This window comes from Rhinolophus sinicus, chromosome 15 (assembly GCF_057876585.1).
Source record: "Rhinolophus sinicus isolate RSI-liver-muscle chromosome 15, RSI-T2T, whole genome shotgun sequence".
NCBI classification, from domain to species: Eukaryota; Metazoa; Chordata; class Mammalia; order Chiroptera; family Rhinolophidae; genus Rhinolophus; species Rhinolophus sinicus.
The window spans coordinates 25,971,285-25,991,613 of NC_142515.1; the positions used below are offsets into that span (position 1 = coordinate 25,971,285).

General features: G+C 46.9%; 2 protein-coding genes across 3 annotated transcripts in view; both read right to left on the reverse strand.

The window, feature by feature from the left end:
- Nucleotides 1–20,329, reverse strand: part of HOGA1 (4-hydroxy-2-oxoglutarate aldolase 1) — a 28,553-nt gene that overhangs the window by 4,312 nt on the left and 3,912 nt on the right. The window contains exons 2-6 of one of the 2 annotated variants that reach the window (XM_074339266.2): nt 6,419–6,547; nt 6,084–6,211; nt 5,493–5,627; nt 5,144–5,240; nt 2,968–3,101 (exon numbers count right to left, since the gene is read on the reverse strand). In XM_074339266.2, the coding sequence (XP_074195367.2) occupies nt 2,968–3,101; nt 5,144–5,240; nt 5,493–5,627; nt 6,084–6,211; nt 6,419–6,547 (623 nt within the window). The remainder of the gene's footprint in view (nt 1–2,967; nt 3,102–5,143; nt 5,241–5,492; nt 5,628–6,083; nt 6,212–6,418; nt 6,548–20,329) is intronic. The other variant, XM_074339267.2, reaches the window with a different exon arrangement.
- C15H10orf62 (chromosome 15 C10orf62 homolog) lies at nt 18,649–19,929 on the reverse strand. The gene has a single exon (XM_019724810.3). It carries the CDS (start codon nt 19,486–19,488, stop codon nt 18,796–18,798), a length of 693 nt encoding a protein of 230 aa, XP_019580369.3. The 5' UTR covers nt 19,489–19,929; the 3' UTR covers nt 18,649–18,795.

Below are 20,329 nucleotides of genomic sequence, written 5' to 3' on the forward strand. Positions count from 1 at the left end.
CTAAAAAGGAAAAAAAAAATCTCATGATTCTATCAATCAGTGCAGAAAAACATCCGACAAAATTCAACACCCATTCATGATTTTTAAAAAAGCTCTCTGAAAACTAGAATAGAGGGGAAGCATCCTCAACGTGATAGAGAGCCTACAGAAACCTACAGCTAGCATTACACGTAATGGTGAAAGGCTGATTGTTTTCCCTTAAGATCAGGAACAAGGCAAGGACGCCACCGTCACCTCTCTTATTCAACATCGTGCAGGAAGTTATAGTCCGTGCAATCAGGCAAGAAAGGAACTAAAACACATACAGATCAGAAAAGAAGAAACAGAACTTCCCCTATGTGTAGATGATGTGATTGTCTATGTAGAAAATCCCAAGGAATCTACCAAACCCTCCTAGAATTAATAAATGGGTTCAGCAAAGTCGTGACATACAAGATAAACGTGCAAAAATCGATTGTGTTTCTATATGCTACCAATAAATATAGTGAAATTAAAAATACAATAACATTTATAATCACTAAAAAAATATGAGCCACTTAGGTGTAAATCTCTCAAAACAAAAGTACAGGAGTTGTTTGCCAAAAACTACAAAATGCTGATGAAATAAATTTAAAAAGGTATACATAAAAGGAGAGACATACCATATTCAAGCATTTGAAGACAACATAGTAAAAATATCAATTGTCCGCTAATGGTATACAGGTTTAAGAAAATTCCTATCAAAATCCCAGCAAGAGTATTTGTAGATATAGACAAGATTATTCTAAAATTTATGTAGAAAGGCAAAGGAATTAGATTCACTAAAACAACATTGCAAAAAAGAACAAAGTGAAAAGAATCAGTCTTCCTGATTTTAGATTTATGATATACCAACAGTAATCAAGTCTGTGTGGTATTGCAGAGAGATGGATCAATGGAAAGAATAGAGAATCCAGAAATAGACCCACACAAATACGCCCAACTGATTCTTGACAAAGGTACAACAGTAATTCAATGGAGGAAAGATCATCTTTTCAACAAATGCTGCTGGAGCAAGTGGATATCTACAGGGAAAAACAACAACAACCTTGATCTATGTCTCACACTTTATACAAAAATTAACTAAAAATGGGTCACAGACTTGTAAAATACAAAATTACAAAACTTTTAGGAAAAACATAGCAGAAAATCTTCACAATCTAGTACTAGGCAAAGCATTCTTAGATTTTACATGAAAAGCATAAACAAAAGAAAATATTGATAAAGTTAAATTAGCAAAATTTAACTTTTGCTCTGAAAAAGACATATTAAGAGATTGACGAGACAAGCTACAAACTGGGAGAAAATATTTGCAAACCACATATCTGACAAAGGACTACTATCTAGAAGATATAACAAACTTCTAAAACTCAACAGTGAAAAAAAATCCAATTAGAAAATGGACAAGAGACATAAATAGACATTTCATCTAAGAGCATATACAGATGGAAAATAAACACATGAAAAGATGTTCAATAGCATTAGCCATAAGAGACATGTAACTTAAAATCACAATGAAATGTCACTATGCATCTATCAGAATGGCTAAAATAAAAAAATAGTCATAATATGAAATGCTGGTGAAGATGCAGAGAAACTGGAGCACTCATACGTTTACACCGATGTAAATGTAAAATGGTATACCACTCTGGAAAATAGTTTGGCAGTTTCTTTAAAAACTAAACATGTGACCATCATATGACCCAGCAATCATGTATTTATTTATACCAGAAAAATGAAGACTTATGGTCACACAAAAACATGTACATGCATATTCGTAGCAGCTTTTAATAGTCAAAACTGGAAACAACCGTCTGTCCTTTAACAGGTGAATGGTTAAATAAACTGTGGTATAACTATATCATGAAATACTACTCAGTTACTACTCAAAAGGAACCAACTATCGATACACACAACACCTGGATGAATCTCCATAAAATTATGCTGAGTGAAAAAAGCCAATCTCAAAAGGTTATAGACTATATGATTTCATTTATATAACAGTCTTGAACTGACAAAATTATAAAAATGACGAACTTATTTGTGGTTGCCATAGGTTAAAGAGGGGGTGGGGGCAGGAGGCAAGTATGTGTGGCTATAAAAGTGTAACATGAGGGATCTTTGTGGTGATGGAAATATTTTATATCTTGACTATATCAAAGTCAAAATCCTGGTTGTGGTATTGTTACCACTGGGGGAAATTGGATAATGAGTACATGGGATCTCTCTGTATTATTTCTTACAATTTCATGTGACTCTACAATGATCTCAAAATTAAATGTTTAATTTATACATAAAAAGGTGTCTACAAATATAGGGACACACCTTTTACTTTCTGCCTCAAACTCCAATATGGCGCTGCACAGCATTGCTTAGCACTTAAAGGCATTCCATCTTGACTCTTCTCCATAACTTGCCCAACACAGAATTAGGGGACCTGGTCTGACTGCAGAATAGATTATTTGAAGACAGAAGTCTCCTGGGAAATCTGGGCTCTGAATACCTCCAGCTTTCCAACTTCTTCCTTCTCAATCATTCTGTTTTTCAGGATCTGGCCACTCATAAAGCTGGTCTAAAAGTCCATGGTCCCTCTGTCTAGGCAGTGCATCTCTAAGTAAGGTCCCAGGATGACTTATGTCACAATGACTGTGGCTGTCTGTCTCAATGCATATTCCTGGGCCAAAAGGATTCTAATTTTAACTTGCTCCCTAAATGAATTCTAATGCACACTTAAGTTTGAGAACCAATGGGGCTCAACTTTGTCTGAAGTCAAGAATTTCTGGGGACACGTAAGGAGTTCCCACCCTGGAATGTTCTCTAAAAGGATATTCTGAAAGGGAAGAGAATGAATGGGGACCCTTGTGCCTGCCCTAGCTTCTGCCCCAATGAGGACAGACTGTTGCCCCCGCCCCCCACCTCTGCCCTTTGCTGCCATTGCTGGGAGCTCACCGCAGTGTTTGGCTCAATGAGGCGGAGCTGTAGCTTCTGGGCATCTTCCCATTGCCCTGTGAGGCAGAGTCGCTCCAGCTGGCACACCTGAGCCCCCAGGACATTGGCCAGGGCACACACGCCCCCCACAGCTCCTGCCCCAGAGTAAGATGCAGAATGTCAGCCAAAGCCTCCTCTTACCGAGAATTACAAACTCTGGTCCCTAGCACCCCTTTGTTCTGGGGAGCTAGGATGTAGGTTTCTATGCCACTGGCTGGCCATGTCAAAGGCATGCTTTGTGAGTCCACAGAGTACAGAGAAAAAAGCTGCCAGTATGTTTGAAGTAGAACCCTGCAGGCTGAGGGGCAGCAAGCAGAGACTGAAGGCTAATTTAAGGACAGTTCCCTGTCTTTGCACTCTCTCCACCTATCCCCCCCCCCCCCAAAAGTAGCATCCCAACTGCCTGCTGACACCTTCACATTCCTCCACTAGCCCCCTGACTCACCAGTCCTAAAAGGGATGGGGGTGGATGGGAAGCCTTTGCTCTTCTGAAATCATATTCCCCCCAGTGAATTCAGCCTGAGACAGCAGTGGGGGTAGGGTGGGGAGTGGAAAGTGGTCTGGACACAGTCAGGAGATATGACATTTCCTCCCATTGGCTGCATGAGCTTGGACAAGTCATAGACCCTTCTGATCCTCTTTGTTCTCATCTGGGCAACGAAAATGGGCTGTCTGTGATCTCAAAGGGCTCTGCCACTTCTGCCAGCCTGTGAGTGTGATGCCAAGACTAGTTAGGATGGTCCCTGTCATGCAGGGTCTCAGCTCCCGCTCTCCGCACAAGAACGCAGGAATATGGTGAGGCCAAAAAAGGACACTCATGGAGCCATAGATAGGGGAGTCATACCACTATATTCTTGCTGGCGGCTGGGTTGGAGACACAGGCAGCGGGAGCCACACGATCCGCAATCTGCCATCTGCATGTCTGCCAACCAACCAACCCACTTGCTAGCTGCAATCCACGCTTGCTAGCTCAGCCACGGCAGTTATATCAGTGGCCAATGGCTAACTGGTAACAGCTTATGGCCAACTAGTCACAGATGTTGACCATCTACTATTCAAGCCAGCGCCTTTCTACGTGAGGCGAGAACCTGGAAACTGTTCTCTGGGACTGTGTTCCCTCACTCCCTAAGCAAAGTGGTCTCAAGAGTGGAGAGAGTAGGCAATTTGGAATGAGCTAATATAGCTGCCATTTACTGAATAGCTACTATGTACTAAGCACTATGGCAGACAGGGGGCCAATGCGATTTAATCCTGACAACACCTCTCTGCTTTGCTGAGTAGAAACTCAGACCTAGAGAGGTTGAGTACTTTGCCCAGCGATACTCAGTGAATAAACAGTGGAGCTGAGATTCCAGCTCAGTTCCCCCAGGTATCCAGAGTCTGTGCTTTTCCCATATACCCTCAGGAATGAGGCATAAATGGGCCCCCTGCATTTAAGAGACTGAGGGGAGATGTGCAAGGACCTAGGCAACATGCCAAAGTCTGCAAAGACCAGAGAGAACAGGATTGCCCCTAATAGCATGGGAAAAGCAACTCAAATATGTACTTGCTGGGGCTTCAGCTGATGGAGCAGATGCTTCCCTTCCCCTCCCTGCCCTTCCCAGGCTCAAATCCAACCTGATCCCAAGGACCTTGACTACAAACAGACAATGACAACATTCCTAGGATCCTGGACTGGAACACAATCTGATCAGGCACCAGAAAAAGACCCGTGGCCCCACCCTGCAGGCCTGACCATTCATTCTGGCCTGGGAACAGGGGGAGAGGAAAATGGGCTCCTGACTAGAAGGGAGAGCCCCAAGCCTCTGCCCTCAGAAGATGATTTACAAGGTGAGATTAGAGGAGCTAAATTTGTCACCTAAGCAGGGAACTTTGGACTTAGAGTAAATTGTAGGCATCCCTACAACAGGCCAGGGATTGTACATGGCCACCCTTCTCCACCCAACAGGGCCACTCACAAGCACCCACTGTTCAGACAAGCAAGTGGTGTGCTGGACTTCCGAGGTTTGGGAGCAGGCAGGCTGGCCCAGGCCCTCTGCAGACCCAGCCCCAGCCCTCACAGTCTCTCCCAGCAGACCCCAGCTGCCTGCTTCTATCTGGGTCACCCATCACAGTATGAATCCTGCGGGAGGCCTACCCACGGCGTAGCTGGCCAGCAGGAAGCCAGCCGATCCAGCCAACACCTGGAAATCCTGCCTCCTGGTCTTGTGAACCATCAGCCCGATTCTGGTCACCTGCAACAGCAAACCAGGTGTGAGTGGGGCCCAGACCCGCAGGCCCTCCCGGCTGGGGGCTGGGCCAGTATGAGCAAATGAGAGCCCAGGCCCCAGAAAGGAGCTCTAAAATTCAGACGAAACCCTGGAAAATCCACACGCCAGAGAGAACCCGAACAGGAGCCCAGAACTGAAGCGGGTCCCAGCGCTGTCCTGAAGTTGGTAGCAAAACAGGAGGGAAAGGTGCCTCAGCCAGGGGCTTCTGTCACTCACATCACCACCACTGTCCTTGATGCCAACGATATTCGGGTGCTGGGAAAGAATGACCGCTGTGTCTACAGGCAGGTCCAGCCCCGTGTTGGCTGGCACACTGTACAGCACCACAGGAATTGGAGAGAGGTCGGCGACCTGAGGGACACAGAGAGGAGGGGAGAGGGCAGCTGCCCAGGCCCGAGGAGCCTGAGGCACAGCTCGCCACCAATAGGTCTGGGCCTGGGCTCCCTGGACAGGCCCACCTCCTGGACTAGAAGTCACAGGGCTACATGCTGCTTGTAAGCAGTAATAGCGGGCAGTACTTAGTGAGTGCTTTCTATGTCCCAAGTCCTTTCTGTTTTGATTGAATTTAGTCCTTACAAGCACCCTATGAGGAAGATAGCTCTTTTGAGAGGGGAGGAAACAGTGACACAGAGTGGTTAGGGCCGTCACCCAATGTCACACAGCTGGTACATGGTGGCATCTCTCCCCTTCCCAGGCTCTCCACTCCATTCCCAGCTTCTCTGTCTCCTCTCCCCAGGCAGAGTCTCCCCCTCACCCAACCTCCTCTCGGGCCCAGGCCTCAAGCCCACGCCCAACCCTCACACCCACCTTGGTGTAGTGGTGGATGAGGGCAGCACTGCTCATTCGGCCACGATAGTAGGAAGGGGTCACCACCAGGGCAGCGTCAGCCCCAACCTGGGCCATGCTCACGGTCATCTCCACTGTGGCTTGAGTAGCTGCAGAAGGAAAGAGAGAGTCTCCCCTACAGGCCATGGAGGATGAGAGCAGGATGGAGAAGGGCTGGGCCAGGACTCTGGGGCAAGCAAGGGGTGCAAAGGAGACAGAAATAGTCAACTGAACCCAGCCTCAGGGCCAAAGAGCCCCACCCCAGCCACCCCCAGCCCCTCCTGCTGCCCCCAGCGCCCAGGGCATTAGAGCCTCACACTCGCAGCCGGAACCAGCTAGCAGGAGCTTGTCCTTGGGCATAGCCTGACGCGCACGGCTCACCACCTCCAGGCGCTCACTGCTGGTCAGATAGGGGAACTCGCCATTGGAGCCCTGGACCAAAAAGCCTGCAAGAGAGGCCACATCACAGCCAACCTGATGCCTCCCCATCCTCTTACAGCCGGGACATTGGTGTTGTACTCACCCCGGTTCCTACCTCCCCGACACCAAGGTTCTATGCACATTTCCTTCCCAAGCTTGTTCTGATGCAGCCAGAATTCTTTACCCAGTTGCAATGACATTGTTCACACCATTTTTCTTTGTTTTGAACTGTTTTAGCCATACCCCAAAGAACAGATAATAATATAATCCACGTGTGTGTATCCAGCAGCCATAGCAACCCTCCCCGGGTCACCTTCCTCTTCCTCCTCTTGCTGTCATGACTCAGGTGTTATTGTTCCCAGCATGTCTTCATACACCTTAGGACATATATATCGATCCATAAACAAGATATTATATAATACGGTTTTTCCATTTTAAGCTTTATAGAAATGGAATCAAACTTACATACCTTCCGCACTTTGCCATTTTTGTCCAACATTGTGTTTTGATGTTTTGAGCTTTGTCCATAGCAGGATGGGTAGCTCTGATTCATTCATTTTTCACAGCTTTATAATAGTCTGCCGTGAGCTTAGACCACAATTTTACTTTTCTTTCTCCCTCTGAGGACATTTATTTATTTATTTTTAAATACTTACTTTTTTTTTTTTTTTTTTTTTTAGAGGAACAGGACTTTATTGGGGAACAGTGTGTACTTCCAGGCCTTTTTTTCCCCAAGTCATGTTGTTGTCCTTTCAGTCTTAGTTGTGGAGGGTGCAGCTCAGCTCCAGGTCCAGTTGCCGTTTTTTTCTAGTTGCAGGGGGCACAGCCCACCATCCCTGTGGGAGTCGAACCGGCAACCTTGTGGTTGAGAGAATGCACTCCAACCAACTGAGCCATCCAGGAGCTCAGCAGCAGCTCAGCTCAAGGTGCCGTGTTCAATCTTAGTTGCAGGGGGTGGAGCCCACCATCCCTTGTGGGACTCAAGGGATTGAACTGGCAACCTGGTGGTTGAGAGCCCACTGGCCCATGTGGGAATCGAACCGGCAGCCTTTGGAGTTAGGAGCATGGAGCTCTAACCGCCTGAGCCACCGGGCCGGCCCCAGGACATTTATTTATTTTTAAGATTTTTATTGGGGAAGAGGAACAGTGAGTATTTCCAGGACTTTATTGAGGAACAGTGTGTTTTTCCCCAGGACCCATCAGCTCCAAGTCAAGTCACTGTCCTTCAATCCTAGTTGTGGAGGGTGCAGCTCATCTCCAAGTCCAGGAGCTGTTTTCAATCTTCAGTTGCAGGGGGCGCAACCCACCATCCCATGCGGGAAGTGAACCGGCAACCTTTGTTGTTGAGAGCGCGCGCTCTAACCAGCTGAGCCATCCGGCCGCCCCTCAGCAGCTCAGCAGCGGCTCAGCTCAAGTTGTTGTCTTCAGTCTAGCGGTGGAGGGCGCATCTCACCGGCCCACGTGGGAATCGAACTGGCAGCCCTGTTGTTCAGAGCTCGCGCTCTAACCAACTGAGCCATTGGCCACCCCTCTCTGAGGACACATTTAAAATGTTTACTTTTGTTTTGCTATTACAAACAATGCTGAAGCAAACATTTTCTGTAAAGTCCTCTGTGCCCACGTCTAAGCGTGTCCCTACAGTGTATACACTTAGGTGTGTAACTGCCAAGTCACATGTATGGGCACCTGCACGTGCCAAAAGTCTCTAATTAGCCAGTTCACACTCCATCGGCAAATAGAAGAGTGTGTCAATGCTCATCCACTGGGGGTTGTCAGCATTAATTTTTGCCAATTTTCTGGGTGGAAAGTGACACCTCATTATTTTATTTTGCATTTTTCCTGTTTCATCTATCATTGGAATGGCTTCTAACATTACCAGTTAAAGGCATCAACCCTTTTATATTCACGAGTGACCAGCAGAATTGATGCTCTTCAGTTGAATCTGAAGGCAGTGTTAGTAAATCCATTTTCCTCTCAGCTTTTTTTTAACTTTCTCTTTCCTTTCTTTCTCCTCTCTACCCCATTCTACTCCAAAAATATTTTTCTTCAATAGTTGACAAATACAGCATACAATACAAGATTATTAATAAACAGAAAAGTGTTTGGGAGGAAGGAAAGAAAATAAAGCCGGGAAGGGTACTGATATCAAAATTCCTGTCATATGGTCGTGAGTGATGGGCCATGAATTTGATTTGGAGCTTCCCTACAGTCAAAGCTAAAAGGGAAACGTGGTCAGCCGACAGATATGTAGAACTCCAGATAAAAGCAAGGCAGCTGCCCTGGAGAAATACAGTTTCCTGGCACTGGGACCAAGAGAAATTGTTCCCGTGAGTCATCCTTCAGGGGACACAGTGTGATGTAGAGTCAACTTTACACCACAAACCTTTTCCCATGCTATTTACTACATCATTAGATTCCACTGAGTGGATTGCCAGAATAGCTCACTGGATACTTATTTTTTTCTCTCTCTTTTCAGTTTTTTGCTTTGCTAACATTGCAGGGAACATCTTGAGGCAAATAGCTTTTGGCTTCTGTTGGATTGCTTCCTCAGGAGCCATTCCTCCGTGTCAGGCTTGGAGCCGATGGTAGGAGCTCCCTGTGTCTTGCTACATATGGCCCCAGTGCTTTCCCAGTGGGTCACCTCCATTCGCAGATCTGCCAACCCTGGAGAAGGCCCCAGTCCAGCCATGATTGGACCAGCACCCTCTGATTTAGAAATCAAAGATTTAGAGATCAAGCTTTTGCTACTCCCTCTATTCAAATGCCAAAGACATTTCCCTCCCCAACCCTGCCTGCTACCCCTCCTCGAACGGGCTGGGGCGGGTTCTTGCTCCAGCTACTTCTTCAGCCATAGGCACTCACTTCCAAGTCCCCCTTCATTCTGGTGGTCAGTTGCAGGGGTCCCCGGGCCCCACAGGTGGACCTGGCCTAAACGGCAAGGACAGCTGGTCTTGCACTCTGTGGGGTGAAGCAGACCCGTCCTCAAGACTCCTAGAGCCCTCTCCCTTGTCCCATTTAAGAAAACATCTGACCCAGGCCTGACTCCCAAGGAGGAGAAATGCCAGTTTGGGGAAGAGGGAGTGTGATAGAGTTGGAGAAGCACTGGACCCAAGTCACCTCTGGCTGTTGAGCCAGTCACATCGTGTCTCTGAGTCTCCATTTCCTTTTCTATGGGATGAGAATAAAATCATTTCAATTCTACCTTATAGGGCTGTCTTAAAGACACAAAGAACAAAATGTACAGAAAGCACTTTGAAATCTGTGAATTGATGCCACCAAGAGCCCCCTCCTTGTCCTTGGTTAGATGTCCAGTTTCAGGCCTGATGTCCTTCTGCTGGTGTCGAGAGAGGACTGGAGGAGAGGAAAAGGCCAGGGTCCCAGATGAGTCAGGAGGGAGGAAAGTGAGTGCTAGAGAAGCAGGGCAATAGCATGGTCAGATACGTAGGCTCTGAACCCAGAGGAGCCTGGGTTTAACTCGTAGTGTGGCCCCCTCACCACCTATGAGATCTTGGGCAAATGGCTTAACGAAACCTCAGCTTCATCAAATGAAAACTGGGGATAATGTTAGTACTTTGCTTAAAGAGTGTTGTGAAGCTTAAATGAGATAGTAATTGTAAAGTAGAGTAATTGCTTAGAATAGAACCTGGCACTCAGTAAGTGTTAGCTGTAATTATTATGAAATCAGGAGAAAGGGCTCAAGGCTTAAATCAGGAGGGTGGCAGCTTTCAATTTGAGGAGGAGGATGGCTGATGTGGGAGGGGAGGCTGCACTCTGACCTCTCAGGCCCCTTCCAGCTGTAAAATGAAGAGGATCATTTTGAGAGCTATTCTCCCTTGGTTACACTGTCTGTTCGGGGGAGCCAGAGTGGCCTGAGAAGGGGAGCGGGTGTTTGGGGAGGGGATGTACAAGCAACCTATCATTTACTGTGGCCAAAAGGAATCATAGTCTCTCTTACTGTTAAGCCCCTTGGCTTATCATCATTGGCCCCTCCTCTGAGAAGTCCTTCTGGAATGCCTCCCCTGGACGTCTCGCCTCTGAACTTCTATTACCTGTTCCTTGCCCTTCTCACTTGCCTACTCAAAAATGCACAGAAGAAGGGGACACCCAAGATGGCGCAGTAGGTAAATGCTGTGCTCACCTTCTCTCACAACCACATCACAATTACAACTAATCTACAAGACAACCATTATTGAGAATCACCTAAAATCAGCTGAACTTAAGCCTTTCAACTAAGGACGTGCAGAAGCCACTTACTTTCAGACTAGTAGGAGGGGCAGAGACGCGGAACCGGCTGGTCCCACACCTGCGTGTGACCATTAAAGATCGGGAGGGATATTTTGGCTGTGGGGGTTCCCCCCACTCCCCAGAGGAGTAAGAGATCTCAGCCCCACCCCAGCCCAGGTTTCCAGTGCTGAGGAGAGAAGCCCCCATAATTTTTGGTTGTGAAAACCAGTGGCGATTGTGACTGAGTGAGACAGTGCAGCTGCATTTACAGGCGCTCTTCTTAAAGGGATTGTGCACAGACTTACTCACCAAAGGAATCACTTGCTCAGAGCTCCAGCACTGAGGCAGCAGCTGGAAAGGTGGCAGGGACAAATGGTGGGGAATTGAGTTGTCTGGCTTGGGACGGGGGCTGGAGAGGCGGCTTTCTCCTGGACGGGGGAGCTGGTGGAGGCCATTTGTGGGGACAGAGTCCCAGAGAGAAGTTTCCAGGCTCTCGACCTCATGTGGAAAGGTGCTGGCTCGGTTATTAGATGGTCATCAGCCATCTAATAATGAGATGGCCATCCGCTGTGGCTGGGTGGCCATCAGCTGTTACCGGGTAGCCATTAGCTACTAATATAACTGCTGTGGTTATGCTATGGGGTTGGTTGGTTGGTTGGTTGGTTGGTTGGTTGGTTGGTTGGTTGGTTGGTTGGAAGAGAGGATGGCGGATTGCAGCTAGCACGTTGGTTGGCAGAGAAGCAGACGGCGGATTGCGGCTAGCAAGCAGATTGTGGATTGCGGATCGGGTTGATCCTATTTCCTGTGCAGGAAGACCCCTCATTGGGGTACTGGCAGATGTTTGCTTTTTTTCTCGACCAGCCGCCATTGAGAATATAGTGGTATGACTCCCCTATCTATGGCTCCATTGTTGTTCCTTTTTGGCCTCACCATATCCTGCATTCTTTTGTGGGGAGCAGGAGCTGAGTCCCTGCATTACACCATTGTTTCTTTGCTGAGCCCTCCCCCTTCCCCATATACAGACAAAAGAGGCAGCCAGAACTGAATCTCCCCTGTTTGTTCGCCCTGCCCTGGCGATTCGAGACCTGGCCCCACCCAACTTTTGGGTATACCCATGCCACTTCCAGCGGCTTTTTTGTGCAGACCACCTGCCTTGGCTCAAGCTGCAGACTTTCCTAGGGTCTCTCAAATGTTTGCGGAACCCAGACAAGTAGCATCTGATTTGAATATGTCCTGTACTTTTGGCTGAGCATCTCTAAGCAAGGCAATAGTGGCAGCCAGCCTTGGTTCGCAGCTTGACCTCTCAAGGTGCTTCCAAGAACAGCACGGGCAGCAGCCATCTGCAGATTTCTTTGTGGCTCCTGCTGGGTGGCCCCAAGTGGGGCACGGGCTGTGGCTGAACTTGACCTATAGCAGATCCCCTCTAAGCTGACGCCCCCAGTGGCCAGCTTCAAAAGAAGCTGGAGCATCACCCAGCCGCCTCCAAGTACGACACACCCAAGGGGTGAATTGGGCAGGCACCAGAGTCCTGCTGAGGTAGATCCTGCTCCATAGGATCAGCCCTTGCACAACACCTCTTTCACTGCAGTCAAGGCCAGTCCTCACAACAAGTGAGCCCAAGGGTCAGCCCCTCCCATTGATGTGCAATTATCAACCAAGGCTCAACTACAAAAGGAGGGCACACACAACCCACATGAGGGACACACCTGGAGCTCGTGGCTCAGGTGACCAAAAAGACTGCGCCACTGAACCCCACAGCACACCTACTACGTAAGGCCACTCTTCTAAGACCGGAAGATATAGCAGCCCTACCCAATACATAGAAACAAACACAGGGAACAGCCAAAATGGGGAGACAAAGAAACATGTCCCAAATAAAAGAACAGAACAAAGCTCCAGAAAAAGAAATAAGCGAAATGGAGACAAGCAATCTATCAGACGCAGAGTTCCAAACACTGGTTATAAGAATGCTCACTGATCTCAGGGAGAACTTCAACAGAAAGATAGGAAGCATAAAAATGGAGATGGAAATCATGAAAAACAACCAGTCAGAAATAAAGGATACAATAACAGAAATGAAGAATACATTACAGAGAATCAACAGTAGATTAGGTGAAGCAGAGGATCTAACCAGTGATGTAGAAGATAATGAAGCAGAAAACACCCAACCAGAACAGCAAAAAGAAAAAATCCAAAAAATTGAGGCGAGTTTAAGGGGCCTCCGGAACAATATCAAGCGTACCAACATTCGCATTATAGGGGTACCAGAAGGAGAAGAGAGAGAGCAAGGAATTTAAAACCTATTTGAAGAAATGATGACAGAAAACTTCCCTAACCTGGTGAAGGAAATAGACATACACGCCCAGAAAGCACAGAGAGTCCCAAACAAGATGAACCCAAAGATGCCAACACCAATTTAAATCATAATTTAAAAAATGCCAAAGGTTAAAGACAAAGAGAGAATCTGAAAAGCAGCAAGAGAAAAAGCAATTAATTACCTACAAGGGAGCCCCCATAAGACTGGCAGCTGATTTCTCAACAGAAACCTTGCAGGCAAGAAGGGAGTGGCAGGAAATATTCCAAGTGATGAAAAGCAAAGACATACAACCAAGATTACTCTACCCAGCAAAGCTATCATTTAGAATCGAAGGACAGATAAGAAGCTTCCCAGAAAAGAAAAGGCTGAAGGAGTTCATCACCACCAACCCAGTATAACAAGGAATCTTAGAGGGACTTCTTTAAGATGGGGGGGGGGGTGTTAAGGGTGGGTGAAAAGGGAAGGGATTAAGAAGTACAAATTAGTTGTTACATAGTAGTCATGGGGATGTAGGTTATAGCATAAGGAATATAGTCAATAATATTGTAATAACTCGGTATGGAGCCAGATAGGCACTAGATCTATCAGGGTGATAGATGGGAACGGAGTTGGGTCAGGGTGAAAAAGGTGAAGGCATTAAGAAATATAAATTGATAGTTAATACAGTATGGGGAATATAATCAACAATGTTGTAAAGACCATGTAAGGTGCCACATGGGCACTGGACTTATCAGAGGATCACGTCATAGACTGTGTAGATGCCTGACCAATGTGCTATACACCTGAAGCTGAACTAGAATAATATTGAATGTCAACTATAACTAAATATATAGGTACATATAGTCACGGGATGTAAAGTACAACATAGGGAAAATAGTTGATGGTATTGTAACAGCTATATAAGATGTCAGGGGAGTAGTAGCTTGGGGGGGTGGGTTATCACTTTAAGAGGGGTTTAAACGTCTAACTACTATGTTGCTTTGTACACTTGAAATTAACTTTTTTAAAAACTGAAAAAAAAGTGAGGAGAAACTATACACTGAATATTTTTAAAAAAATGCACAGAGGTCCTCAGAACCCTTCAATCTCCCCCCACCCTCACCTGAGGGACTAGGCAAAATTTCTCAAACTGGCCTCTGCTGTAAAAGGAAGAAATTGGACTGGCTGGTTTCCTAAGTCGTCCTGGGCTGTAGCCTTTGGAGTCACTTTTCAGCTTTTTCTCCTACTTTTGCCTATCCCTAAATGATGCCCTTCAGCCAAACTGACTGTCAAGGTCCCCCACACATACTGCCACCTTCCTGCCTCTACACCTTTGCTCATGCTGTTCCCTTCTGCCTGGAACACCTCCTTGTTTGTAGCTCCTCATGTGCTGCGAGAGCCACAAAGTCTCTCCTCAATTTCCCTTCCCTTTGCCCTTCACAGCATTTTGTTCTTCTTAAATAGTATTTGTACTACTTTGCCTAGAATCAGCAAGGTCAGGGATGGTGTCCTGCTCATTCTGGCCTATTCCATGACACCTTAGTATGCTGCCTATCGAGGTGTGTGTTGACAATTTGTTGTATGAAAGGAAAATTGTCCCAAACCTGGTCTGGGAAGAACTTTTTCTGTGTGAGTAATTCATAACCTCCCACTGGGAATAAATGAACATTCCTGATAAAATGCTTAAACAATTTGCTGGTAAGCTTTAATGGAACTAAGCCTTGATCTGGGAAACCACTCACCCTCCCAGCTGACTCTCAGACAAGAGTCTAGAAGCTGTTAACTCCTCTTCTAGTCTAACGATGATTTCATCATTCTCAAGGAGTATATACTTGAGTTGGCTGCTTAGAAGCCATTTTCCTTGTAGCACAACTACCAGGGTTGCCAAAAAAATGTATACACATTTAAAGAGATGTTATCTATGCTCAAGCAGTAGTTCGCCATAATCAGAAGTGTCTGGACACTGATAGTAACCAATTTGAACACCTCTTGTAATTGCAGAAGTCAAATGTGACTTGTATCCATCTTTTGCTATCACTGTATGTTGAGTATTACAATTTACAATATAGTTTTTTCCTTTCTTAAAATGTGTATACATTTTTTTGGCACCCTCTGTATAATAAAACTTTGACATGCACTCGTAACTAAGTTGTCTAAAAACTTTTTTGATTTTTAATTTTGAACTACTTTTAACTTTAGAGAAGTTGCCAAAATAGTACAGGGGATTTTAATACATCCCTCAACCAGCACTCACTGCCAAGTACATCTTACCTAACTGTTGTACAGTTATCAAAACCAGAGAATGAACCTTGGTAAAATACTAACTACAGACTATTTGGATTCTGCCAGTTTGAAACTTTTTAAAAGTAAAGATTCTGAAGTCATAATTGGCTATTCTTAAATTTTATACAAGGGATTTAGGTCTTCCAGATAAATGCATACATTTTAACAATCACTTTTAGAAGCCAAACTTCACCGCTCTTGCTTTTTGTCCAACATTTTCCAGTGTGATCGACCCCAATTAAAATTTTACTATGTGCAACAACATGGATGGACCTAGAGAACATTATGCTAAGTGAAATAAGTCAGACTGAGAAAGATAAATACCATATGATCTCACTTATATATATGTGGAATCTAAAGAACAGAACAAACAAGCAAACAAAACAAATAGACACAGAGATACAGAGAAAAAACTGATGATTGCAAGATGGGAGGGGGGTTGGGGGATGAAAAGAAGGTGAAGGGATTAGAAAGTATAAATTGGTAGTCACAAAATAGTCACCGGAATGTGAAATACAGTATGGAGAATATAAACAATAACGTATAGATTATGTAGGGTGCCATACGGGTACTGGACTTACTGGGGGGATCACTTCATAGATTGTGTAGATGCCTGACCACTGCACTGTACACTGGAAACTGATGTAGAATAATATTGAATGTCACCTATAATTAAATATATATATATATATATATATATATATATATATATATATATATATATATTCAGAGGGTGCCAAAAAAATGTATACACATTTTAAGAAAGGAAAAAACTGTATTAAAATTGTAATACTCAATATACACCAATAACAAAAGATGAGTAAAAGTCATGTGTATACCTTTTTTTGGCACCCCAGGGATAGTCACAGAATGTAGAGCACAGCATAGGGAATATAGTCAATGGTATTGTGACAGCTGTATACGTACAATGTCAGAGGGGTAGTAGACTTGGTGGGGTTATTACTTTGTGAGGGGTGTAAATGTCTAATCAGTATGTTGTTTGTTTTGTATACCTGAAACTAATATAAAAAGATAAAATAAAAAAGGGAAAAAACTTTTATTATGAAGTATTTAAAATATACATGTATATCAGCATTTATATAAAGTCGCTTATTAGTAATGTCAAAAACAGTCAAATACTCTCAGCTCTGTACCCTAAAACCAATCGACGGCATTTAGGGTGTTTATAGATTTACGCATCCTTTGCAATGAGGCGCTGCTGGTCGTACTGGCATTACTACTTCTTCCTGGAGTTTGAGGCCCACAGATTGGGAACCACTGGTAAACCCATAACAGATGCAAATGGTAAGAAACTTCCATGGGATGGGATTATGGGGGTTCGACAGTGCCATGTAGCTGACTTCTCTCAAGTTCCCCAGAACTTAAACTACCTAACTGGGGGTCACCCCTTGCCCCAGAAATGGCTTCTTGGGACCTCGGAAGAAGAAGCAGGAGAGTCCCAGGCTTGCAGGACAGCACAGAAAGTGTCAGGACATGTGGGAAGAAGACAGGGATAAGCATGAGAGAGGTGGACCCATCTGGGGATGACGGGCATGGGACTGGGGTCAGAAATAGATAGGAATAGCTAGATAGATATAGAGCTAGATAGATAGTAGTAGATAGGGACAGTTAGAGATATAGAGAGTTTCATAGGTACGGTCAGACCCTACCTTTGGGCTTTGGAGTCAGGCAAAGAAGGACTCTAACCCCAGTGACATCACTTGCTGTTTATGCCATCTCAGGCGAATTACATCACTGAGCCTCAGGTGCCTCATTTGCAAAATGGACAGAATGAAATACCCATCTGGGGCTGTGCCGTAACACAAAATGTGGCATATACTAAAACTCAAAAAAAAGAAAAAAACAATACTCAAAAAGAGGGAGCTTGTCATGCCGGGTCTCTGGTCCCACTCCCCACATAAGAACACAGGATATGGCAAGGCAAAAAAGGAACACCCACGGAGCCATAGATAGGGGAGTTATACCACTATATTCTCGCTGGTGGCCAGGCCACACACACGAAGTAGGGATCCACACGATCCACAATCCACCATCCACTTCTCTGCCTGCCAACCAGCCAACCAACCAATGGAATCACGGCAGTTATATCAGTGGCTAATTGGCTAACTGGTTACAGCTGATGGCCAACCAGTCACAGCTGATGGCCATCTTCTACCCGAGCCAGCACTTTCCCCATGAGGCTGAGAGCCTGGAAACTGCTCTCCTGGCTCTGTCCCCACAGAGTTGCTAACTAGTTAGTAGCAGTACTAGCAGCAGCAGCAGCAGCTCCAGCCCCAACATTAACATAAACAAGGAGAGAGACTAACACAGATCCCAGTGGGCCCAGGGAGCAGGCAGGTGGGGAGAGAACTGCAGTGTGGGCTGCCACACAACAGAAGCCGTAGACGGGGTGAGGATGGCACCAAGAAGACGGGCCTACGTCACCCCACTCACTAATTTGCTTCTAGAGGCCTGTCTCCACCCCTCCCCGCAATGCCTGGCTGTTTCTTCCTTCCCTGATGTGCGGGGTGTCATGAGGGGTCTCTGCTCCTGCACCCCACATAAGAACGCAGGATGTGGTTAGGCCAAAAAGGAACACCCACGGAGCCATAGGTAGGGGAGTCATACCACTATAGTCTTGCTGGCGGCTGGGTTGGAGACACAGGAAGCAGGAGCCACACTGTTCGCAACGCTCACTGCGCCGCTTGCAGGCTCAGCCACCATCTTCTTGCTAGCCCCCCATTTTTCTGCTAGCGTAGCCACGGCAGTTATACTAGTGCCCAATGGCTCACTGGTCACAGCCGACAGCCAACTAGCCACAGCTGATGGCCATCTACCACCCGAGTGAGCACCTTTCCACGTGAGGCCGAGAGCCTGGAAACTGCACTCCTGGCTCTGTCCCCACACCTGACGATAGCAGGTTGGTGGATGTGAAGCCCCCTGGAGATATCCCATCCCCAGACCTGAGACCATTTTATGGCACTTTATGGCATCCTGAGTCAGCCCAGTGAAAAGGCCCCAGGCCAGGGCCCACACTAAGAGGACTGTGGAGAGAAGGAACCCTCCTCCCCCCATCCCTGCGCAGCCCTGAGGCTGGCCACAGAGCCCCCAGACTCAGAGTGAGGGTGTACAAAGCTTTATTGGCTCAGTTCCAGGCCTGTGGCGTCAGTGTGGGGCCCTCAGCTGCTCCTGAGATCTGCCTTGTCTGTCTTCTCTCGGTGGATGTACAGGGGCCTGAGTCTGTCTCAGCTGCTTTGTTTCCTCCCAACTCTCCCTCTGCTAGGGGCCATCCTCTGTGACAGACCTCACTCATGGGGTCCAAGAGGCTCAGGACCCCTTTAAGGGCCTGAGGAAGAAGGGATTGGGGTGGCAGCATCTTACCCTGGGCCACACAGGCTGTCCCATAGGAGGTAAAACAGGCCTGTGATTGTGTGCCAGCCCTGTCGGGGGAAGGGGTGTTTCCATCCATGGTTAGGTGGCTTTGAAGGGGTGATAGGTCTGGTGGCTGCGGTTAGGCATGCTGTGGCTCTGGTGGCTCAGCTGGCTTGGATAACCCTGGTGGCTATGGTGACTATGTCCATAGAAGGTGTGTGTGTGGTTCATACCAGCTACAGTGGTTTCCCGCTGGGTGAGGAAATTGCTTTTCAGCTTCATCTTCACCTCCTCGAGGGCCTTCAGTTCCTCCTGGCTGATGTCCTTGGACTCTAAGTGGCCCGAGTTCTGGTAAACCGTGGCACGCTGCAACATGGAGTTAGCCAGTCGCCGCCCCTTGGTGTCAATCTCTTTGGTACAAGCAGACACAGAGGCCCACGTGGCTTCATCGGTGGAGGAGGACTTTCCAGACTCCTTGTGGGTCTCTTTTACCACTGAGGACCCAGACATCTTCTGCTTGCTGGTGAAGGACTCCCGGTGAAGAGCTGTGCCCGCTTCTCCTTGCCTCGTGGTAAAAGTCTCCATACGAATTGTAGTGCTGGCCTCTCCGCTCCCACTCTCAGGCTGGGGAGCAGCCGTGCTGCTGGTGGCCAGCTTCTCTTCGGAAAGGCGGCTAAAGTGAGATTTGATCCAGCTCTGATTTTGTGCTTTATGGCATCCTTGTGGCTCATGCTCGTCTTGTGGAGGCCCACAGGCTGGCCTCCTTCTCTTCCTCCTCTGAATCCACAGCATGAGGCCTCCACCTCCGAGTAAGAGGGCGGTCCCCAGCACCACCTTGCATGATGGTTGCTGGATGAGCTCCAAGAAGGTCTCCAGGACCCTACACCAGGCAGGCAGAGCTAAGAGCACACTGGAAGTAGGGGAGCCCAGATGGTATGTTTCATGCTTGAAAGGGCAGGCTCCCTGAAAGTGTCTGGCAGGCAGGTCTCCCCTGGCATCCTCCCTAGGATGCCCCTCCCACCTCAGCAATGAACCCCATTGTGAGGAAGGTGGTGGGGGGCGGGGTGGGGAGAGGCCCCAGCATCCCTCATGTCTAGCCTGGCAGGCATTGCCTAAGGCCCAGGTTCTGTCTCCTATCCTGACACTGTCCCCATGGTCAGTGGAAGGGCAGCTTCCCCAACTCTGAGTCCCTTCTGCCCTCTGTGACCCCTTCTGCAACTCAGTCCTTCTTTTTTATTGTTATTAGTTTAAGGTGTACAAAACAATGTAATAGACATTTACACCCCTTCACAAAGTGACAACCCCCTTGCCCTAATCTACCACCCCTCCGACATCGGATTGCAGATTGGTGCAGCCACTATGGAAATCAGTATGTAGGTATCTCAAAAAACTGAAAATGGAACTACCTTATGACTCAGTCCTTCTTATCTTCTAGTCTTTGGTTTATTTCCCTTACCATCCAGTGACCCCCAGGGAGCAGACGCTGCTGGATCAGGTGGGCTATGGCTGAAGGGCCCTCTTGTCTGGGCTGGCCTCCATTCCTGGCCGTCTAACGTCATTGTCTCCCTCCATCCAGGGCCCACACCTGCTGCCAGTTCAGCGTACTCCATCCCCACTTGCACCCCTCAACACC

Excerpts from the sequence above, each read along its gene's own strand:
- C15H10orf62 (XM_019724810.3), bottom strand. The coding sequence starts at position 19,488 with ATGCTGTGGATTCAGAGGAGGAAGAGAAGGAGGCCAGCCTGTGGGCCT.